Source organism: Monodelphis domestica, chromosome 7, assembly GCF_027887165.1.
Source record: "Monodelphis domestica isolate mMonDom1 chromosome 7, mMonDom1.pri, whole genome shotgun sequence".
In the NCBI taxonomy this organism is placed as follows: Eukaryota; Metazoa; Chordata; class Mammalia; order Didelphimorphia; family Didelphidae; genus Monodelphis; species Monodelphis domestica.
The window spans coordinates 177,677,190-177,701,258 of NC_077233.1; the positions used below are offsets into that span (position 1 = coordinate 177,677,190).

At 33.9% G+C, this 24,069-nt stretch overlaps 1 protein-coding gene across 47 annotated transcripts in view; it reads left to right on the forward strand.

The window, feature by feature from the left end:
- The window catches only part of RBFOX1 (RNA binding fox-1 homolog 1), a 2,817,840-nt gene that overhangs the window by 2,776,404 nt on the left and 17,367 nt on the right, over positions 1–24,069 (forward strand). For 31 of the 47 annotated variants that reach the window (XM_056804034.1, XM_056804033.1, XM_056804031.1 and 28 more), the window contains 2 exons: positions 1,780–1,844; positions 22,046–22,098. In XM_056804034.1, the coding sequence (XP_056660012.1) occupies positions 1,780–1,844; positions 22,046–22,098 (118 nt within the window). The remainder of the gene's footprint in view (positions 1–1,779; positions 1,845–22,045; positions 22,099–24,069) is intronic. The other 16 variants (XM_056804032.1, XM_056804051.1, XM_056804049.1 and 13 more) reach the window with 1 other exon arrangement.

Here is a 24,069-nt window from a genome sequence, read left to right on the forward strand (position 1 = left end):
AACATATTTTAGAAGCTTACTGCCTTAAAGGTATCTCATGTTAATGCCTCCCAGAAATCGAATAGTTTTAAAATGACTTTCAAAGCATTTGCTGGTGCACTTGGTCTCTGGTTTAGAATACAAAAGCTGAAACCTTTGGAAACATCACAGAGAGCTCTAAATCTATATCTCTATGCCTCTATCCTGTAATATGATATTTGGCAGAAAATTTAACTTTTTATAACTATGAAAAGTGCTTTGGTTTTATGATATTTGGCCCAGACCTGGAAGAAACTAATCAACTAATTTTCAATTAATTTTATTCCAGTATAGATTTCTGATTGGGAAGCAAATTAATTAAGTCATACAGTAGTCTCTTGGACCTCTTCTCTTAACCTCCATTTTTCTACTGCAGGGAACTTTGTTGGTCCCAACATACCAATGATCCGCTATCAAAATGGAATGATTTTAAAGATACCTTAAAAAGGACTTCTTTTAAGATAAACTAAATAGTCAGTGTAGCTATTAAAGGACCAAAAAAAAAAAGTGAATGTATCCACATAGAAATCTTGAAGTGAGGGAAAGAAGGGAAAGTTGCTTGAAAAAGTATGAAATTTGAGGATTGTCTTGGTTCAGCTCTGATGGACTACAAAGGTGGTGTCAATGCACGGCAAACACCTTTACACTCTAATTTAGTATTTGGCTTCCACCCAAACTGAGCTTACATTACCTGAAGAAATAGCAGGATTTTATATTCGACAGCTTCCATCTTTCTGCCCCCTCATCTCTCACCTCCATAACCTTTATCCAACTTGGTGCAGTGATTGAAAGCTAGAAGCAGTCCCCACAAAACATCTGCCAATTTGGACTCTGACTCAGTATGACAACTGGGTATGGCTTGGCCAATGGTTGGCCATCAGATACTGGTAGAGCAAGCTATGTATCTCAGCAGTAATTTGTTTGTTAGGTGTGGGGCACAGCCCACAATTCCAGAGAATTATGGGATGATGAATTGTCATTAGAATCTGAGTAGTCTTTGTGTTTTCTGTGGAGACGAGGTCCCATTTGTTAATTGTGCTAAGATCATTTGGAAATGGTTGATGTATCACCATGGTCTATTGAGCAAGAAGCTCTGCTGTTTTCACAGTTTGATAAATCAATGCATCACTGCACACAGTTCCTTTCAAATAACGTGCATTCACTTGTCCTCTTTGCTTAATTGAACAGCTGCAATTACTGTTACATACAAGTGAATGTTAATTATTTTCACATTCCTTCACAATAATGATTTTATTTACAAATTAGAAGACTTTATCATGTTTTTAACATAAAACAAATACACTGGCTGAATCATAGTGATATGTCATGGTGTATGACTTATCATTGGCTGAAAATATTAATTAAAAAATCTTCATTGGATGAAAATATTAATTAAAAAATATTTCCTTACTGAATATAGAGAAATGTTGACTAAATAGTATTAGCATTCACATGTAAGGGTTCTTAATGTCTATACAAAATGTGTACATAAACGTTCAATAGAAAACTTGCTTCCAAAGAATATTCCTTTAGATAGATTTAAAGCAGAAGGCGTGCCATGCAAATGGGGTTGGTACTAAACTATTTAACCATCCAGTGTGATTATTACTTATACCTTTCTTTATATTTAGTTTTAATTAACCTTGTAGTTAGAACGATAGCATCTGTGTAATAGTCTTTCTAGCATTGCTTCAGTGTTTGTCAGCTAATAATGTTTTTGATCATTTTTCATTTCTCAAGTCAAGTTTGTTGCTTTTTCAGGGTGGTTATGCTGCCTACCGGTATGCCCAACCCGCCACCGCCACTGCGGCTGCCTACAGTGACAGGTAAGTCCTCTCCAATTATTGATAAGGACTTGTACATTTATGAAATTGATGGGAAAGGATGTAATACCTTGATCGTGGTGAAACTGCATGACTGATGGAGGAAACACAGAAAGTTAAGTTGTATGGATACTGGTTATTATAGTGCCATCCAAGAGAAGTATGAATGCTTTAGCTAGATAAATTCTAGATCTCTGTCATAATTCATTAGGCAGAGATGGTCTGTGCCCCTTAACATACTCTCCAGATCTCTCCACATACAAATACACACAGAGAACACAGAGAACACACACATTACCTAATAGTCCACCAACACCATCATTTTATGGATTCATAGACTTAGATTTGGAAGGCACCTTCAAGATCAGTATCATCTTGTCTTAATTCCTCATTTTACAGATGAGGTGACTTAGGCCCAGAAAAGTTGAGTGTCTTGTCAAAGGTCACATAACAAGGCTTAATAGTAATAGTTATTCATCTAACTTTGAGGCAAAAAGTGGAAGAAATTGTTCAGGCAGTGACCTATCTTTCTAGTTTTTCCTCTTTTGCATCAGGACAGAGATTTCCTTCACAGTATATTTTAAATTCAGGAGTAAAACAAGATGACAGCTCTCAGTCTGGGGCAGGGGGAAAGAAGAGTTGTGTGGTATGGAGAGGGGGCATATGTAGCAGTCAAAAGAAAATAGACTCTTTTTGGTCATGCTGAGACATTATTCAGAATAAGAACATGTCGGAATTTAAGTAAAGTTAGAAATTGCCCTAGAAGTGGTAAAGATACAGCAGAGGATGTGTATGGAGTCAGAAAGGGGACAAGAGAGAGTAGGGCAAGAGAGACAGAAGTGGGGTGCAGGGAAGAAAGAAAAAGGGAAGGGGGAGAGGCAGAAAGAGAGACAGAGAAAGAGAAAAGGAGGAAGAGTAGGGGAGAGAGAGAGACAGACAGACAGACAGAAAGACAGAGAGACAGAGAGAGAGACAGAGAGAGAGAGTAAATAAGTAAGGCTTCTTATTTTAGGGCCAGCAGAGTTAGTTCTATAAGAAGGAAGTTAGTAGTAATTTTTGTATCCATCGCCATAACAACAGGTCCCCTGGAAAACTGTATTTCAATTAAATGCAATTCGTCGTTTCCATTTTCTAAGGACACATTGTGAATGTTAAAAATGCTCTGCATGCTTAGTTGCCATAAAGAGTGCTTCTTCTGGTAATGACTTTTTTTTAATTAAACAATGTTTCATGAATAAATAAAAAAATTGCATGTGTGGCTGAGGCATGCTGTATCTATCAGACAGGTAAGCAAGTTACTTTATATGATTCCTGAACCAGTAACGCAACAACAGGCACTGCTCTATATGCCTGGCCTGTCGTCTCTCAGTTCCTCCATAAGGTTAACAGTGGCGTGCTTACTCAGTAGTTTTCATTCCATTTTCACGAAGGTCTGTTGTTAGCATGTTGCAGCTAAAGTATTCTTGTGTGATCCTATAAAGCCAGATAAATTCCTGATCCTTAAATCCTATATTTTAACAATCACAAAAACAAACCCATTTTTTAAAAAGACCATTTAGATAGTTACAGTTCAGATCTCACTATCTCCAGGAGCCTAGAGGATTATTGGTTTGGGTACTTTTCTTCCTTTTATTTTTTTCTGGAGAAGAAAGTTGTCAAGGTTATAGGAGATCTCCAAAGTAACCAGGCAGTTGTCAGGATGCATTTTTAAATAAACAAAGGCAAAAAACAATTCTATGCCAAAGGTAAAATATCAAGTTTTATATATACTTCTGTCTTCCTAATTTTTTGACACTGAATGAGAAGATAGATAGGATCAACAAGGATAATTAAGATGATGGTGAAATTGAAAAACTTTATAACTCTAGAAATGAAAAGATTCAGTGAGATTACAGTTGGCACATAGGAAATTTACATGTTATTAATCATTAGTAATGCACTAGAGCCCTAAATTACTTTTTTATGATAATATATCTAGTATGCTAAATTCTTAAATACATTGTGTATAATTATGATAATAATTTCAGCCTTCTGTATGATATAAGAATCTTCAGTGTATTTATTTCTGTGAGTTTTTATCCATGTTCTCAGAATAAGTGTATACTTGACCTTATCTCCCCTGCCCAGTTGAATAATGTTAATTACAAATCTATAATTTAATGGCTTTCTTCTATGACAGTTTCTTAAATATTTCAAAATAAATAATGCATTGTTTTTATTTTACGGAATTATTTCACAATTTGGATGCCTCAAAGTGCAATTACCTCTTACAAATTAAAGTTTTCATTCAAGTTTTATAAAGGACAGGAATTTGTGAATTTATGTATAAGTAGTTTCTTATTTGGTTCAAGATATTTTTATTGCCCACACATATCACTGGGCAATTGCCCTCAATTTTAGATGGGTAAAACTTGAATAGTTATGTAATTCCTACTTTAGTGCAGCAATTTTAATTCATAAAAGATAACTGGAATATTCTCTTATCTGTGTAAGTTTTTTTTTTTTTGATGTTCCAATACTAGGTAGGTCTCGCACATTTGGTCTAATTGGTTGCTTTTGATATTGAATATAAATCCCGATTTAACTTTTTTTTAACATAATACTTACAGCACATGTAAATATAACATCAAGGCAAATGCAATGGATGGTACCCTAAATTGCTATGAGACTATCATTCTTAAAATGCTATTTATGGTGTGGTTTGTAAAGTGTATGTATGTATGACAAATTACAAGGGTACATTTTGTGATAGGCCGTCCTTAGTAAGGGATTAGGGAAAGGGAGGCCTATTTAGACAAGAGATGTATTTGGGGGGAAATGTGAGATTAATAAAAAAATTCATTAATATAGATTGAATACACAAAGTTATTCAGCATCATCTACTCTAGAATTTTCTCTTTGCCTCAATATTCAAGGTGTCCTAAACGTCTCTTAAAGCTGAAAACCACACTAAAACTTTTGAGGCGCTCCATATAACGGTACCTTTGTTCATCAGAGCATCAGGACATCAGTAATGAGCCACAACTAAGAGAGAAGAGACTCAGGTGGGGTGGGAGAGACAATTCTAAAGAAACAAGAAATCTTTTCACATTAGAGAGGCCCAGGAATAAAGGAGGCTTTGATACTATCTACTGGTTAGCAGTAGAATAAAGACAGAAAGCTGCCATCATGTGAACTATTAACAAATTAACTCTGGCATTTACCCTGTAATCATACATCACTCTCTGTGACTTCTTGAGAAGGAGAGATCTGTGCTGAAGATTATCGTTTCCCACTGTGGCAAAATTTTACCTTTTATCAGCACAAAGTCCTCATCAAATTAAAGATTCTGGGCCTTTGAAGAAATTGAACTACAATTTTCTTGGAACTATTCCAAAGGCTCTTGAGACAAGCACCTCATATAGATTCTCTGAAATGGTCTTTAGTTAAAAGATCACGTAATGTTGACCTTGGACATTCTTAATGGCTCGGAGAATTTGTCTGCAAGAAGGAAGATGTCCTGTTTGGGCAGAGATTACCATATAATAGAGGGCTGGTTGGCATAATCGAATTTTCAGGTTTGTTGAAGAACTTAAAGAGCCAATAAAATCCTTTTCCTTGGAATGTAAGAAATATTTGACAAGTATCCAATCTCACCAAAGCAAACAGGATCTTCTTATGTATTTCAAGTATCATTTAAGGAAAACTGGCAAAGCTATCAAATTAAGATTTTTGTGAGGCAGCCAATCAAAGCATGGCGAAGGGGTGTACTGTCATTTGTCATCGCATGCTCACTTGGTGTTGCTAGAATGTCTGTAATGCTGTACTGGGTTTGACAGGTCCATCCCATTAGCTCAATGAATGAATGGCTTGCTTGAATTAAGCCCAAAGGCAGGCTTATTTTTTATTGATTGGCTATTGGTTCTGTGTTTTATGACTTGATTGTTGTTGCGTATTTGAGCAAAGAAAAATTTCCTGCATAATGAATTTTGCCAGCAATCTCTGGGTAAATGTATATGTTGTGTACATGCTTTCCAAATACACATGTTCTTACCTGCAAGGCAAATACTTTATCCTTGCCCCGTATGCAAACACAATATTTCAAATGAAATGTCCCCATGTATATGGACATAATATACTGAAAACACGATAAAAATATAGAATATGTTCATTTTTTTCTAAGAATTAATGATAAATCGATTCCATTAAGAGCTGAGCTACTTGGACCCTTAGAGTAGTCACAAGTTAGTTCTTCTTTTAAAAACGTATGTTTTATTTCTTTTTAAAACCTCCCAAGCATGTAATAATCCATTACTGCATGCCAAACAACCTTAGCACACTGCTATGAGGAATTATATCACTGGGCTTTTAGGCCTTTTATAACTAACCCCATGTGAAGTACATAAGAGAATTTTTCATGTACGTTCTCTTGGCGGCATAGTGGAACCCCAAGTAAATTCTGCATCCCCGAGTATCCCTCCACCTTCATCTTTAAAACTATGATGTGCTTCCAAACATCTAGCTGATCATCTCTTACAGGAAGAGACATTACTCGGGATTTTTTTCCCATTAGAGCCATTTTGTAAGAATAATCATAATTGAGCTTTTAGTTTTTAAGATATGGGTCTGAGTCCAAGACTCCTGAACTTGACTGAAGTGGTTTGCTTCATTTTGCAGTTCTTTATTAACTAAACTTAACTGAAGCAAGAATTGGAAACAGAGAAGACTCCTTGCAGATCTATTTGCTTATGAAGTAGTTTCATTTCTTGGGTGGGGGGGTAATTCCTTGAGAGCTAGGAGGGGGCCTAAACAATCAGCCTTGCTAATCAGAATCAATCCTAATCTTTGGATCACTGAAATAGATGCTCTAAGCAAAAAGACCCTTTGCTTTCTTGATGCATTTGATCTTAGATGTTACAGAAGAAAAATTATGCTGGGGAAACTACCTAAAATAAGAATACATTCCACTTATGCTTCCCTAGGCCAAGAATTTAACTGATAAAAATAGGTGATATTTGAGTTGATTGTCATTAATGTTAGCTGTTCATTTATATAATCTAAGTTTATATTTCTTTTAGACATGAATAAATAATATAGAAATGCAGTTGTTAAAATAGACAACCAGATAATTTCATTGGAAATACTGTCCCATTTCATTTGAGGTCCTTAAAAAATGATATATACTTAAAAATTAGGGGTTGACAGCATATAGAACATAACATCTTCAATGGAAAAGTTAATTTACCATTTAAGATTTTTTGTGGAAAGATTAATTTTTTAAATTCTTATACATTTATACATTAATGACTATACTTTTTCATGCTATGTAGCACAGTAAAGAATATTCAAGTTGTGAAACTAAATTAACAAGAATAGACCAATCAGTTTAGACAAAAGAAGTAAAAATATATTATGATTAATGGCTTCTCACATCTGAATCAAACCCCTAACATTTTGACCTAGATTGAAAAGTTATGAAGATTCTGTTCATATCCAGGTCTACCTACTTTAGTCCAAACAAGCTACTATGTATGACTAATCACAACCGAACTTTTAGTTTTTAAGATATGGGTCTGGTTCCAAGACTCCTGAACTTAATTGAAGCCACTCTGATGAGGCAGCAGCAGGATGGAATCAGCTTACATTAACTTTTTTTTATAAATGATCACTCCTGAGAGGGGCTGCCATACTTAAATAGAAATTGCAGTTCATTTGGAGTCTGATTTATAGCAGGATCATGTGAAAACTTCACTCTCTGAGAGGAAACAATGGGAGATTGACAGGAGTACATGTACTTACTACATGCCAAAGTTTGATTTTATACGAAAGAAAATTGAGTTTCAAAGAATTTAGTGAGTCTAAGCATTAATAAAACAAAACAAACAGGTCACAGAAGTTTAGGATAGGGATAACCTTTCACATGTTAACCAAGCAGAAATTTGATTCATAGTTTTTTGTTTTGGTTTGGTTTTTTTGCTATGTTCAGTGCACATCTAGGACTGTGCAAGTTAAAATGCTCTCATCTTGAACTGCCATTGTAGCAGAAAATCTCAAACCAATGCCCCAATGTGAAGATTTAAGGGCTTAGAATAGCCTATCCAAGGACATGTTATATCATCAGTAAAAATCGTGTAAGTAGTTAAGTTGAAATAACCATTTGCAGAGCTGGTCTCCTTTATTCCCTTCAATCTGGGTATACACAATAGTTTGAAAGTAGATAATAAAAGCCAAGTATTGTAGAGGGCTTCAAAAGATACTCAACAACAGCCATTTTTGCAATTAAAAAAAATTTCCTACTCAGAATTATCTGAGTTGAAGAAAGAAAGCTATTTTGATCACTTTATAATCTGAGCTCTTAGAAGAAGCATTTTTTTGGTCAAAAAGTCAAGGATTTTATTTGCCATATCGCAAGTGTAGATCCAAAATGGATGCACTTCAGTTTCTTAGATCTCCCAGAACAGTGAAGATATTCTAGGATATGAGTAATGAAAGTGCACTTCTAAGGGATTCAACACCTTGCTTGTCTGCTTACTGATCTGGATACACTTTTTGCTAAAAAATCAGCCCTCCAGAAAAAGCTGACTTTTAAATTTGGAGGCAAGCCACTAGGGCATTCATGTAAATTGACATAGACAGACTAGGTTACATTGTTGAGATACTTGTCTGGAAATATTATCTATAATTGGTACCTTGTTTAATGTGATAGATGTGCTGCTAAAAAAGTTGAATGTAAATCAAATCATAGTTTAGGGAAAGTCATTATTTAAATTAACCCTTTGGTAAAGTGAATATTTTTGAGGCATGAATAATATCCTTGTAATTTATCTGTTTTCTCAAATGTGGATTTTCATGCTTTATTTTTCCTTCAGAGTTAGATCTGTGTTGTCCTCATCTATACATTTTTTTCACCAAGCAGAAAATGAATAGAGAGGTTGTGGGTTTTCATATCTAAACATAACCCCTCGCCCCTTTTTAAATTTCAGAAATAGCATCTGTTACGTAGAGTATTTCACAAGAGGAAAGAAATGAAAATTACTCAGAAAAGCTCTTTCCTGGCTAAAATTCTAGAATAAGAATTTAAATGGCTTTGAAAGAGAAAAAGATTTTTTAAAAAGTATAGCCAAATAACATGCTGAAAATAGTTTCATGTTTATTTTTTTTAATTTCTTGCTTTTATGGATTAAAGATTTAGCAGTAGTTGGTTCTGTGATTACTAGCAAATTTGTTTCTTGGGTTTCTTATATTTCTTTTAAAACAAACAAACAAAAAATAAGAATGAAAAATTACCAGAGTTCATGTTTCAAGAACAAACCAATTACACGTTTGCCCTGTAATCTAGAATAGTTTTTTTTTTAACAATTGTTATGCTCTACTGAGTGAATATGTAATTAAAGAGGGCTTTTTAAAAAATGCAATAGTCAACAGACTGAGCCAACATGGAGTTAGGGAGTTATTAGAAGCGATTCAAACCCAATAGACCAAATCGGTTACAGTCAACTGGATCAACATTTTGCCAGTGACAGGACAAGCTCTAATATCTTCTTTGATCATGTCAGAGCCTAATAATGCCATATTTTTGGACAGGTATTTGATCTGATAGACCACAAATAAGCAAAGCATATCTCTAAGTACTGTGAGGCAGAAGCTCAGGTATGAAGCAGGTAATGATTCTAGGTTTAGGAAGGCAGGCTGACTAGAGCTGTGTGTAATGAGACCAGCCAGATGCTGCTATTTTAGATGACTTGTTCCATCTGAAATAAAGAACATAGAGGGAAGTAACACAACAGAATTAAAAGGAAGAGACAAATAACAGAATAGTAACTCAGAGATCATTGTGAGGATAGGATAATACAAAAAAGCCATATGCTGCTTCTAGGTATTTCCGATGGCTTCCTTTTTGCAAGTAGCAAAGCAGCATATGCAAGTTAAATTATTTCTCTTTTTCAGGTAGAATATAACCTTTTATAAAAAATTCCAGTTTTCTCTCTAAATTAAAAATATGTATAATACCTCTATGTAAGATCCTACGCTATAGATATTTATGAAAACTTAATTTTTCCTGGTTAAATGAATTACATTACATTTTTTAAAAGTTGTTGGTACAGCCTCCATTGACACATATCACAAAGCTTCTATTCCTTAGATAGTTTTTTTGAATGGCTATAGGCAAAAAAAATACGTATATATATATCATCCCCTTGTGGTTGACCTTCCGGTGTCAGGCATTTCTTCACTTAGCTAGGCTGTTCCTCAGCTAAGGAACACCCAGGACTGACACCAGACCCCTTCAGAAAGCCTTTCCATTTTAGTAGAACCTGATTGAATGTGCTACTTTGGTCTAGACTTTATGGCCTCTCAACAAGGCTTCTCCAAACCAGGAGAGCCATTGGAGACTTTCCTGAAGGATGTACACACATATACTGGCAATTTATTTATTTATTTGTTTTGGTTTTGCTGATTTCTGTTTGAATGTTGGCCTTTCAAAAATCTTCTCTAGAATTACATAGCACATGCATGTGGACACTTTTGGAGGAGAAATGGGTGACTTTTCATGGCATTCTCCATGGCTTGGATCATATGATTGATTCCTTTGGAATTAGACACTCATCAAAACCATTACTCATTCCATATTCTATTGATAAGCAAAAATGTCCAGAGTTAGGAGATTCATCTGGAATAACTTCTCTTAACAATAAGGGCCTATATTGTACATTTTTTTTCTGAGAGCTTACTGAAATTATTGAAGCAAGTTTCTCAATATTTAAGTCAAAGAAGTACTTTTGTCTCAACTATCCAGAACATTTTAGACAAAGATGAATAAGACCTGAAATAATGTGGTGAAATGTAATTGCATAGGATATAGCATTATCACATTAATAGAAACTTTTCTGAATGTCCAAGAGATACATATTTTTGATACATCTAAATCAGTGATTCCCAACCTTTTTGGAGTCATAAGATTCTTTCCTTCTTTAATTTTGGCATGACTCCCTTACCTCTTTTTTTTTTTTGGTCCAAAGCTATAATTTCTTTACTACAAAAAACTCCTACACTGATACCGATCCATAGAGTTCAACAGTTATTTATTGAATTATGCTGGGGGCAAAACAGTTTCTCCCCTAAAGAGTTTATACATTGATCTATAACTTATATAGTCTTAGAAATTTGCCTCGGGCACTGAGAGTTTAAGTGACTTGCCAATTATTCACATAGCTATAGTCCCTGCATAACATCTAACCCTGCTAAATAGTGCCAATCATGTATTTTACAGTTCCCATACAAGCAAATAATATTTTTTCTTTGAAAATGGCACATGTATTATTTGTTTTGTGTTATTGAGACACTTGTTTCTTTAGCCATTTTAAAAATTAATTTCTGTATCTAATTTGTAGACTATTTTTCAAACTGTCCCTATATTATTTAATTGTAGAGTTCACAGATAACTTTATACAAAGAGTAGATGAGACAGGGAGCAGAATAACTGGGCAAGGAGGCTTTTGGAGATTTTAAACACATAAACTCTGCTAAATTAGAACTTAGTGTCCAAATAAGGTTTCTTGCTAGAATTCTTTCTATTCTAATTCTAGAAGAAGTTACATTCTTACTCATTCCTGGATTTGAAAGATTTTAGAAAATAGAATTTAATAATTTAACCAGCCCTAGTAAGCTTCACCAACCTAAAGCAGTGGCTTTCCTTAGCACATATGCCCACAAAGCCTGCCTTGCTAAGCATTTTGAAGAAGGGCAAATTTAACCCTTAATCCCTTTGTTTAGAATTATGTCCCTATTTTCCTCAATATGGGACTATACCATATTTCTCTATGTGACCTACAGCAACTTATTACCACCAATGATTCAGACCCTTCCACTGAAGTAAATTCCATCAGTTAGCACTCATTGTACTAACTGCATGCCAGATACTGTTTTAGGTATTGGTAATAAAAATCCAAGGAATGCAAAGAAAGAAACTATCCATCTTCCTAAGAAGCTTACCAAAAAGTAAAAATTTAGAGACTTCACCACCCCTTACACTTCCATCAAAATTATCTGCCTTTAGTCCAGTCTCACAGGGTCTGCTCCCTGCCAAATCATCCACCAAAAGATTAGTGAAATTAAAGTAACTTCTCTTGACATGTTAAGTTACATGATGTCTTAATCATCAACCTGGACCCAAGCATTTGAGAAAAGGATCTTTTAGTCCTAACAACTTAATCATAGATATAACATAGAACTTCCCTGTTTTGGAATTAAGTCGGAGTTACAGATTATTTCTATTTATATATTCACTATATTTAAACATAATATACATTGTAAATCCTAGTAAATGAGTTCTAGTCTCTGAATAAAGTAAATTAATGTAAAAACTAAAAGTCTGACATGTCAGAGTTAATTATTGAAGGTACCTTGAAGGGATTTCTCAAGATATTTGATTTGAAAAACTAGTAATTTTACAAGGACTTCTTTAATCCAGAATAGGACTCCTTGTGAACTTCTAACCCTATAGGAATAAAATAACCAGTTTACAGGAAATGTCAAATTAATGGAGTCTGAAAGAACGAGTTTTTGGTTTGGGTTTAAAAATATGTAAAGATATTCAGGTGTAAAAAGCCAAACTAGGAATGATAAATATGTATTGCTACAGTATTCTCATTTAGGATATTTATATCCCTTGTACACATATCTATGCTCTGTCCTCCTGTAAGGATTAGAATTAATAATTTGATACTCCAAGTGTTATTTTAATACTATTTATTAAAAATTGACTTAGAGCAAAAAGGGAAAAATTAGACGCCAACCACATAGCTCAACCACCTAGCTCCATGCTGCTACCATAAGCAGAGAGCTAAGAAACGTGATCAAAACCAAAACTAATGCAAAATTAACCTATGACGCACAACAGGAAAAGGGGATTGTGGGAAATGTAATCTTGGGATCATAAAAACATAACTAATTGATACCTTGAACAAGAGGTATATACAAATATTACAGTTTTAAAGTGAAATTAGAATAATTTGGGGATAACGGGAAAATAAACAAAAAACAAAAAGAGGTGCATTGACAAAAACCCAATTAGGGGACAGTCCCCTTTGGCATAAGAGTGTGCATTCAAAACAAAAGCATTCAACCCTCCCAAAATTCAAATTCGCCATATCTCAAAGTTCACTCTGGATCTTCTGTTACAGCATGTGGTCTCTGCAGGCATCTTCACAGTGCCTTCTAGATTCTATGAAGTACTCTCTTATTCTAAATTTGGCTCAAATTCAAGTCAATTTTCACAACAATAACATAGTCCTCCCCTGAGGAAAATAATAATACACACTCCCCCTCCCTAAGGAGTATACAGGGATACATGTAGAAATTACACAGGGATACATGGTTGAGTCATAAAACATATGAATCAAGTATCAAAAAACATCGAGGAATCAAAGAAATTAAAGAACAATAACCTCTGAGTCAGATAAAAAAATATAAAAAGGAAACTTAAAAAAAATTCTGGGAAGAAAGAAAAAAAATATCACAACTCACAATAGGTTCTTGTAGTGATTAGTCACTAACCCGGTTAGCAGTCTGGACTACAGTAAGTTGTCACATCATGAGAGAAAATAGAAAAAGAGACTAGATCTTGAGACAAATGGGAAATAGAAGTAGTAGCTCGAACTGGTGCCAGGGCAGGGTGTTCTGGCTATGCAAGCTAGCAGGAGCTGCGAGCCAGGCTGGAACTCACTGTGGCTAACAAAACTCCAACAGCCACTTTGAGCCACAGGCAGGAGAAGTCAAGCAGGGTGTGACTAGGCTACAGCAGCCACTGTGTCCCAGGTTGGGCGTGGAGGCCATCAAAGAGTGGCAGCAGGCAGTGTGCACTGTGAAGCAGCTGTGGCTGTAAGCCAGTAGCAGTTTTAAAACTGTGTTATTGAATAAGCCTCAGTTGGGGTGGCTGGGTTTGAAAACTCCCAGCAAAGGAGGTCCTTAAAAAAATTTTTTTTTTCAGTTCAAATCCCTTCGTGGTCGCCAATTATAAAGATTAGAAATAATTTGATGTTCCAAGTATTATTTTAATACAATTTATTAAAAATTGACTTAGAGCAAAAAGGGAAAAATTAGACACCAATTACCTAGCTCAGCCACATAGCTCCATGCAGCTACTGCCAGCAGAGAGCTACAAAACGTGCTCAAAACCAAAAGTGAATACAAAATTAACCCATGACACACGACAAGAAAAGGGGGTTGTGGTAAACGTAGTCTTTAGGGTTCAAGATTCTAAATCAATACACTCCTATTGCCCTGAATTCTCAGTTGTTAAAAATGAAGAATAAATTGTTTGTCTGTATGTACACACAGGTATAGATGTATTACATATATATAATGAATACATACATAGAAGGAAGATTCTATCTACTTGCTAAAAGATCAGTTTTTTATATTATTGAAAGTTTATTCCTCATAAAGTAAATCCATTAGAGTAATGTAAAAGAGAGTATTGAACAAGCTAAATAGTTATATATTAGAATAAAGAATCTCCCATCATTTGATTCATGCATACATATAGAAAATGTTATCTATTCATATAATCATGTATACATAGATAAACACATACATGTATACATATTTGTGTATGTGTCTGTAAACCATATATACACATGTGGATCACTTGTACATATTATATATTCATACACCCATAGTTAAGGTTGTGGGTATATATTATATATTTTTTTCTGTAAGCTATTGCTTATAATCACTGGATCATATTTTATAGATGAAGAAATTGAGACTTCCAGATTTAGAGTAACTTGCCTGTGGTTTTACATATTATAATAGAATGAACTCAGATCCTTCAGTCCAAAATCTGACATTCTTTCTCGTGCAATTCACTGCCTTCTGGAGAATTTTTATTTGTTTTAGTTTTCTGTTAGCATCCCTATAAGTCTTCATAATTCTAATAAGAAGAAAAGCTCTTTAGTTGGAATTTTTAAACACCTAGCTTTAATATTGAATGTATTACACATATATTCACTTACACACACATTCGTACACCTCTTCTACTGGGTGAGCAGCATTTTAGTTTTAAAATTTAGATGATGAAATAATAGCCATCACTTAAATAATAAGATTAAATGATTATTGAGATGCCCAAACTTGCACAATGTCAGTGTAAATATTACCAGAGTGTTACATGAATCCTCTTATTCATTCAGTGCAGACATAACTTTAATAAATTTGTGCAAATTTTAATTGAGCATGGACCCCTGATTGAGGCAAAGAAACAAAACTTGAGTGGAGGAATGCTGTGTGCTATAAAATTCCTGTGATCTCAATAATGTATTGTTATTCCTATCAATGAAGAGTATACATGGAAAAAGAGGAGTCCATAAAGTATAATATATACCAAAATGATGGGGAGTGGGGGACTTCCATATTAGAATGAAGGTATGGAGGAAGTTCCAAGACTTAGTAGATAATTTTTTCAGGGGGTATAGAAATTTATCCCTATATTGGAATCTCTTACATTGACTAACTAGCAGAGTATCTTTCTCCATCATGTTCCCCACAGCAAGAATTAATTTAGCATAAAATATGAGATTTCATGATTATAATCATCTAGCCTCCCTTACCAGTTAAGTTGGTATTTTACTCAGGCCTTGTTCCCTTTTCTTTTTCTTTAAAAAAAATTTTTTTTAACTCTTACTTCTATCCTTAGAATCAATACTGTATGTTTTTTCTCACACTTTCAAGCTTTTATTATTTTTACTAATTAACAAAAGACAACAAATATTTCACAACAAAGATAACAAAAACTATACTTACTTCATATCAAAGTGTTGGTTTAAAAATATATATTGTGTATTGATTCCAAGGCAGAAGAGCGATTAGGGCTGGGAAGTGGGGATTAAGTGACTTGCCCAGGGTCACACAGCTGGGAAGTGTCTGAGGCCAGATTTGAACCAAGGACCTCCTGTCTCTGGGCCTGACTTTCAATCTGCTGAGCCACCTACTGCACTCTCCCCCCTGCCTCATCCCTTTTCTGTCTCAGGGAGTATCACTATTACTAGGCATAACAAATGCCATTGGGCAGGTATCAGTTTTATAGATATAGCAATTATGAGTATGTTCCACTGGGATTAAACTAACCCAGGCACAAATTTTAGAATGTGAGGGGGGGATTGTTAAACTTATAATGGCAGCAAAACAGACATGTTTACTTCCTATAACCCATTCCCAGAAACATTGGCAAGTGAGTGAATATCTACATTTTGATTAGCAAAACTCACCAATTTTTGGCAGAATATTCAAAATGGGGAACTAAATTGTAATGCTTATTTCCTTTGTCATTCAAATTTCTAACTAATATACATGCATACTTCCTTTTATATGGAAGAAAAGTTTATATATAAATATTTGTAAATTGATTCAGATTTTAAGGCATTACAAGTGACTGACTTTTGAGCAGTCTTATTACAGATCCCTTTGCAATGAAAAGAATATTAATACTAACATATTTTTGTAGCAACTTTAATTTGCCAAAGTACTTTCTTTAACTATTATATTTTATCCTCACAATAGCCTTATGATATCTTTAGAAAAAAATAATTCCCTAATGAAAAATTTTTATAAATATGCATTCTCATGTTTGTGGTTTACTTAAAGTACACATGTACTATAAGGATAAAATCAATTCCCATTTAATTTCTTTAGCTCCCATTAAAAAACATAATATTTAACATAATAATATAGTACATATGATTTGTTATATGTGATAAATTATAATAAATATACTTATCTAAGAGAAACATTCTCATATTAGCTATGTCCAAAAGTCTTCTACCAAATGTAATTTGATTTAAAGTCCAAGATTTAAAAACTAAAGATACTTCTGAAAATAAATCTAGACTTAGAGTTGGCCAATATAGAACTAAATACTGTGTTAATGTAACTGAGCCAAATCTCAGAACCAATATATAAAACATATGCAAAGTATTTTTTCTCACTCAGAATCCAGTAAGTCCCTTGGGACTTAGATTCTGGAGCCTTGATAATGCAGCTCTGGATCTAGAATTTACTATGCATGCCCAATTTGAAGGAGATTGAAATTTCAAATAGGTTTTGCACATTTTTTTTGGTATGTCATTACCAGACTGGGAAAAGCACTAGAGCATTCTATAGTGCCAGTGGAGAAAAGATAAGAGGCCTGACTCCAGCTAGTATGTATTGTACAATTTAATAAGCATTTTTAATCAATTTGCCATCATTTATACCTGAAAACTTAATTACCCTTGTATTTTGCCCAAAATAGTATATCAAAGTAGTCCTAGTGTTAAGTAATTAAAATATAGACCCATATATTTGATCTGAGCTAAGCTTTTAAACATATAAAATAAAATTTTAAAAGTATGTAGATTTTATACATAGGCTCAGTTTTTCTTATATTGTATTCAGGGAGTAACTTGCCATGGCTGATTTATGAATTACATATCCAGTGAACAATATATATATTATGAGCCAAACCACAACATTAGAACAAAATAATGGATTTAAGCAAATAAAGAAAATTACTATCATTAATAGCACTAAACTAAGAGGTATCATGGAATCAGGAAGACCTGTTCAAGAACAGCCTCAAATACTTATTAGCTCTGTGACTAGTCACTTAACTTCTACGGGCTTCAGTTTCCTCATTTGTGAAATGAGGATAATTATAGCACCTGTCTTCCAAAGTTGTGGTGATGATAAAATTGGATGATAATTATAAAGCACTTTGCAAAACTTAAAGCACAATATAAATGCTAGCTATTTTTAAAAGTCATAACAAAAAATTGAATATGATGAGGAAGTTTCTCCCAGATGGCTGACCATTTTTCCAATGAAACAGTTTAGCTATGCAAATTGAACATTGATTCCTACTCCAACGGTAGTGAAAATGGCTAAGAGTTAATATTTAACTTAAATTTTAAAAGCAAACCATTGGGAATTTTCAGAAGAAGTAATTAAGTGAGCAGTCAGTTATTTTATGGGAGGAAAAAACAAATTGTACATCAGATCATCAGCTATATTTACATTTGCCACCACCTGATTCAGGAAAAGAACCCAACTATGTCAGTCTACTGCAAGGGTATCCTGAAAATTTCGTTTTGGAGCTTGATTTGAGGCTAGAAAAAATTTTAATTAATTAATAGTCTTTAAACTATGTGGTCAGTGGAGGTTCTTTGATTTAAAGCCTTTGGCTTGTCCAAAGATGCTGCTATGGCATGAAATTTCTTTTATTTGAAGTCCTTAATTTTAGTCTCTTAGAATAAGAGGCAATTCATGGAGAAGAGGGAGTGGAGAAAACCCAAAAGAGACAAAATTTCAGTGCTCAGAATTAGAAAGTTTAGTCTGCTATTACAATAACTCCTTGTCCAATAACCATATGTTAGGATCTTGATTTCCTGTTTATAGTGTAAAACGTAGAAAAATGAGGCTTCTCCCTTCTAGGAATTTACATTTTAAAAAGGCAATACAAATTCATCTCTCTTTAAAGTCACTTAGGACTAAAATGGGTATGTAGATGGATAGTTTTGCTTGAGATTAGGATTTCTTCTCTCTTTGTGAAATTTTCCTAAATCAAGCAATTTTCCTGAAAATGGAAATTTGGTTAAGACCAAGGAAGATTCCTAGAGTTGGAATTAATTCTTTTAGAATAAATTATGAAAAAGAACAATTCCAGTAATGGGAGAATGAATGAATGAAAGGGACCGAGACAAAATTACCTTGAGAAGAGAAGGAAATAGAGAGAGAAGAGGTCAGAAATGTAATAGATCCAACCCAATGCAGGCTTTTCTCCCAAAAATTTAGGTTCGTAGAATTCATACTCTGATTGGAGCCTCCCCTTTTTTAAAAGAACTCATTACTAGACTTAAATAATGCCATGATAGTTCAAGAGAATAATAATCTAAAATAGTTGTAGCAAATGTCCCAGAAGCCCCTTTAAGGTTTAGATGCCCCAGAGGCAGAAATGACTACAAGGGGTCAGTTTGAAAGTTTCATGTAGCAGTGGCATTAGTACCACTAGCAAAGATTCTGCTAATTTCACAAAGGATATTTCCTGTGTTGTTATATTTCTTTAAGCCTCCACAACATACTATGTGGACATAAAAATAATTGCTTTATTTAAGCTTTCTAAACTTTTAGGATGAGGTCAACTTGCTAAAATATATTACTCATTATTGAAATTGTATTTTTAAGAATTGACTGGAAGAATAATGTAAAAGACAATATTGAGCAAGCTAGAGTTAAAACAAGGAAGGCATCCTTTGTAAGATGAATGCTTGTCCTCTCTGGGCATAAACACTACAAGGAACAAACACTTCTGTGGTGTTGGAAGTCATATATTATAGCTGTCTATTTTGAAACTGACAAAGAATTAGAAGAATATGTCTGAATATTTTTGATTGGACACCCACCTATATCACTATATTACTTCATTATAAATTAACTGGGAGAAATAACCTAAGAGAGAGAGTATAGCAATCTCTCATTCTCAAATAATGAAGCAATACTGATCTCTGCCTCCTGTTTTCAAAGGAATAATAGATATTGGTAAAAAAAAAAATGCTATAGTTGTTTTTAGCAACCATCATCGTGATCATGACCAGCTTTCTGGTCTAGGTTAGCCTAACTGTTCTCCCTGATAGCATATCTGATTGCTTTCCTTCTCCAGTCTCATACTTTTATATGCTACATGTCTCATTTCCATAAGCTGTTTCTCCACTTGACTTTTTGTTAAAGAACCATTCAAAAGGGTTGGGAATCTTTAGCTTCTGATTATATTAGTTTGTTCTATGATTGAATGTTATGATGAACTCTGTAAAAGAGCTGTTTTCTAAGCTATAAGTTGTGAGCATAAAATAATTAATCATTTTTCAAAAACATACCTCCACATATTAATCCAGATGAGTATTGTCCTTGCAGAATAATTAACTTGACAGAGTGTTACCATATACCAGTGATGTTGCCCTTGTCTAAAATATTTTTGGAACCCTTCTTTCATTATTGCTTTCAACATATTCCTTTGAATAACCTAAGTGATGGTAGATGGGCATTTTTTTCTGGATTGAGTTGATTTTTCTTTAACAGTCAAAAATCATTTTGAATCACGTTTCAAAAATAAGGTGAGTAAAACAAGTATGCCGCATAAACTCATTCTGAGGGCAGTTCAGTCAGTAAAAGAAATATCAAAAATCTGAGCAGTGGTAATGTCTTTGGAATCAGGTCAGTAGTCTTCAGGATGCTTTTAAAGCACAATACTCATTTGGAAATGTAAATCTAAGTGTCTTTGTCCTTTTTTCATCTCTTCTTTAAAGTCACAGGTCTTGTGACTCATTTCCTATTTTTTCTACTAACTCATAGACACAACATATGAGACTTGCATCAGGCCGATATATTTACTAATTACCCTTTTAATTACCAAATTTAAATTAATGTCCACTGAGCTAAGTAAAATAGAGAAACCAGGCAAGAAGGATGTAGCCTTGTTGGAGGATTTTTCAGTCAGAATTGGTACCCAGGAGAAGATTTTAGGATTTCTGGTAGAGATGCAAGAGTCCCAGACTGAATCATGAGGGTCTGCTAGAAGAAAATGGGTATTTTGCTTTGTAAGCGAAACATCCAGTTTAGGCTATCTGTTCAGTGTTACATGGCTCATGACAGCGCAAACAGTCTCCTGGACTTGAGAGGTGTGCGGTCTATATTGATCTTAACCCATTCTGAGTCTGCTGTACAATTTTTGTTACAACTATATAAGTCAGAGAAGGCAAAGCAAATAAAATCCAAATCTTGATTTTCATTGATTTTAGTTTTACTATTATCTAGTCCTTACTACTGAGCTACCAATGTTATTAGGTCCTAAAAGTCCTTTGCATGAAGAAACAGAGAATAGGAATCTACTCAGCTTGCTTCATTGAAGTCTTAGGAGATGAAGTAAATGTGTTAGTTCTGCTTTCCAAACTTTAAAAACTTCATAACTAGATAGGCAAACTCCCCAAATACACTACTTCAGGCAAGCTTAATTCTGCCGACAGCTGCCTTGGTGTAAAAGTTAATACAATTTTGAATTGAATGTTAAGTTTTGGAGAATTCCAAATAATATTCATGTTTAGATGTCAAAGCATAGCTTGTACCTTAGTAAAACCCTCTTAAGAGATTTTAAGAGACCAGCTAATTAGAATCTAACGCCAAGATACTTAAGAAGGAGAAATTGATGTCAGGTCTCCATGGCCATAGCAAGACAGAATGGGACCTAAAATACCTTCTTGGTCAAAACTGATTCCTAGATGAGAAGCTGTTAGCATTTAACTACTGTTGCAAATTGGGCTTTAGTGTTATAAACGACTGCTACAAACTAGTGTTGCAAACTGGTTTTTAACTAGTGTTGCAAGCTGAACCAATCATAATTATAGTTGTCACATCACGTTTACTCATGGCAAACAGATTCAGCCGCTAATGCTACCTTTAGATTTGAATTTGCATGGGAAAATATTATATAAATTGGGACTTCTTAAGAGAATTTTACCTTATTTTCTGTTTATTGAAATAATTTTAAAGTTCATTTTCCATTGTTCTTTTTTATACTGCATTGTGGAAAAACGAATTTTGCAAGAGAAGGTTTATTTCAAATCAAGTTCTCCCTAAGATAGCTTTATGTAGGAAGGCTATTCTAATGTTGAAATTATAGTATATGAGGATATGTCTTAACAAATTCTCTTCTGAAATAATAGAAAGTGTTTTTCTATTTTGAAATCATATTAGAAAATTTAAAGCCTAAATTTTGGTAATTTCTCAGTTAGCCACAATAGAATTGTTTTTATTAAATAGATTTTCCACATATCTTCATATCTTTTAGCAGATACATTCACACTCTCTCACATACACACACATACACATACACATATGTATAGCATGGTATTTCCTACCCTCATAAAGATATTTTAGTAGAACACAAAACATTAAGATTTCATTGAAAGTTTGTAAGTAGTCCATGTTCAGAGGTCACCATTAATTCATTTAAAAGATCCCAGCATGCTTATTCCATGATCTTTCTAAATTCTCCAGTTCTGAACTACGCCAACCTTTTTCTTGCTACATTCATTAAAGTGAAGCACCTCCCTTCCCCCATCTGTAAACATCAAGTCAATTGGCAGATAGCACATTTCCCAGTGAGCAAGCAGTATTGTGAATTTTATCTTCTCTTGCAGAAATCAATTCGTCTTCGTTGCAGCAGATGAAATTTCTTGTAACACCTCTGCAGGTAACAATCATTGATACTCCTTGATGCATCCATCCAGGTCTCAATATCCTTTTTCACATGCTGCAGTTAATCACTCTAGAAAGCTTAGTAAAAGTCCATCTTTAGAGTCGTCTCACTAAGTTATAGCTGAAGCCTTTAGGCTTTGCCATATAAAAAGACATTAGGTATTTTGCTGACTTTGATGTTTTATTTCCAGCATTAGTAATACATGATCCAGAAAAGTAAGACTATGTTGAATGAAGCTTCTTTAAAATCTTAGAGCATAATTGAGACTCTAATATTAAAATACTGAATGAATAAGAGAATTAAATATGTGGATACAGCATTAATATGCTATTTGAAATAATTGGGTTCACATATTTTGTATGTGGGGATATGGATGTATATATATGTATATATGCATATATGTATCTGTGTATGTGTATATATCATATACATATGAGTATAAAGGCCCTAAGAAATCACTTAAAATCTACTGTAATAGAGATGTTAGGCTGTAGGAAGATGTTGTCTGAGAGAAATCTTTGTCTTATGAGACCTTTTTAGAAGATGATTTTCATTCTTTCATATAAAGATTCTCTGTTTTTCTTTTCTATTGAAAAGTGATGTAAGGAATAGGGTTGAGAGAGAAGATTTTTTGATAGTAGGATATTAGCAAATGGAAATTGCATAATTGTATGCTATGTACATGAAAATAGCTTCTGTTTTTGCTGCATTAACATGGTTCAGAGTAGTTTAAACTACATTCTGGGTAGAAAGGAATTACTTCATTAAGTGCTATTAGGTGAATATTGGAACAAAACCCAAGTGCAATTTTTAGTCTATACCAAAAAATGCCATCTAAATGATTACTAGAAAATCCTACTAATATGCTATCAGCTAGCAAGTGAAATGAAGAAAAGATAAATACTGTATATGCACACTCCAGTTGTATGAGTCATATCCCTGTGATTTATTTCAAAAACACAAATTAAATTGAATTTTGCAAATAACTACTTACCTTGAACAAGTGACAATTTTACCCAGCTAGTAGTAAAGAATGGCTTCCCCCTATTATCTAGTTCTTAACATTGTTTCTGGGGGACATGGGCAATGGAGAAAAGGTTACAGTGATCCAAAAAAAATCCTTATGATCTTTTTAAACTCTCCAATTTTGAAATCAAAACCTTCATTATACCATAAGACCATTTAATTTCTATATACAATAGATGGTGCAATAACATCCTTTTGTGGTCAGAAATTATATTCTCTGATGGGAACTTGACATTTTTAATGTTCAAAAATGGTTAAAAGCTCAAGTTAATATTGTGAGAGATACCCTTCACCCCTATGCACACAATTTTAAATGGCAGTGCAATATATTCATTTGTATAAAACAAATTTGATAATGGTCTTAAGTACCCGATCTCAGGATGCAGTTGCCCTCTGCAACACCTGGTGAGACCTTTATCTCTTCACTAAAACATGTAATAGTTTTTCCTGGGCTTCTGTGTTGGAGAGGATTTTAACTGCCTCAGATGTTTAAAAGGGGAAAATGTGTATTCCATTAAAGGAGGAATTGCTTTTTTAGGTATTTTCCTTTCAAATGTACTATAATTCAAATATCAGCTAATTTCTTGCAACTCTCCTCTTAAATTGTTTGTATTTTCTAAACTGCCATTTATTTTATTTGAATGTGTTAAGTTTAGGCATGAAATGTCACGTAGGGGAGATCTGCTAATTGTCACCTTTATAAGAGCAGAATGTTTTGGTGAAAGTCATAAAAAGGAGTTGATTGGTTGCCTACCACAGTAGAGGGCACTGAACTGATACTAATTAAATGTAGAAGTGAAAGATAATTTGTCCATATTGCTTCTTCAGTGGAATATTAATATGTGTTCTGCCTTTGGAAAATTCTAAACATTGCTGTTTTGAGTCCTTCTTGTAAATAAGTCCCCCAGATGGATCACCTGGAAGATTGTTTCTTCCATT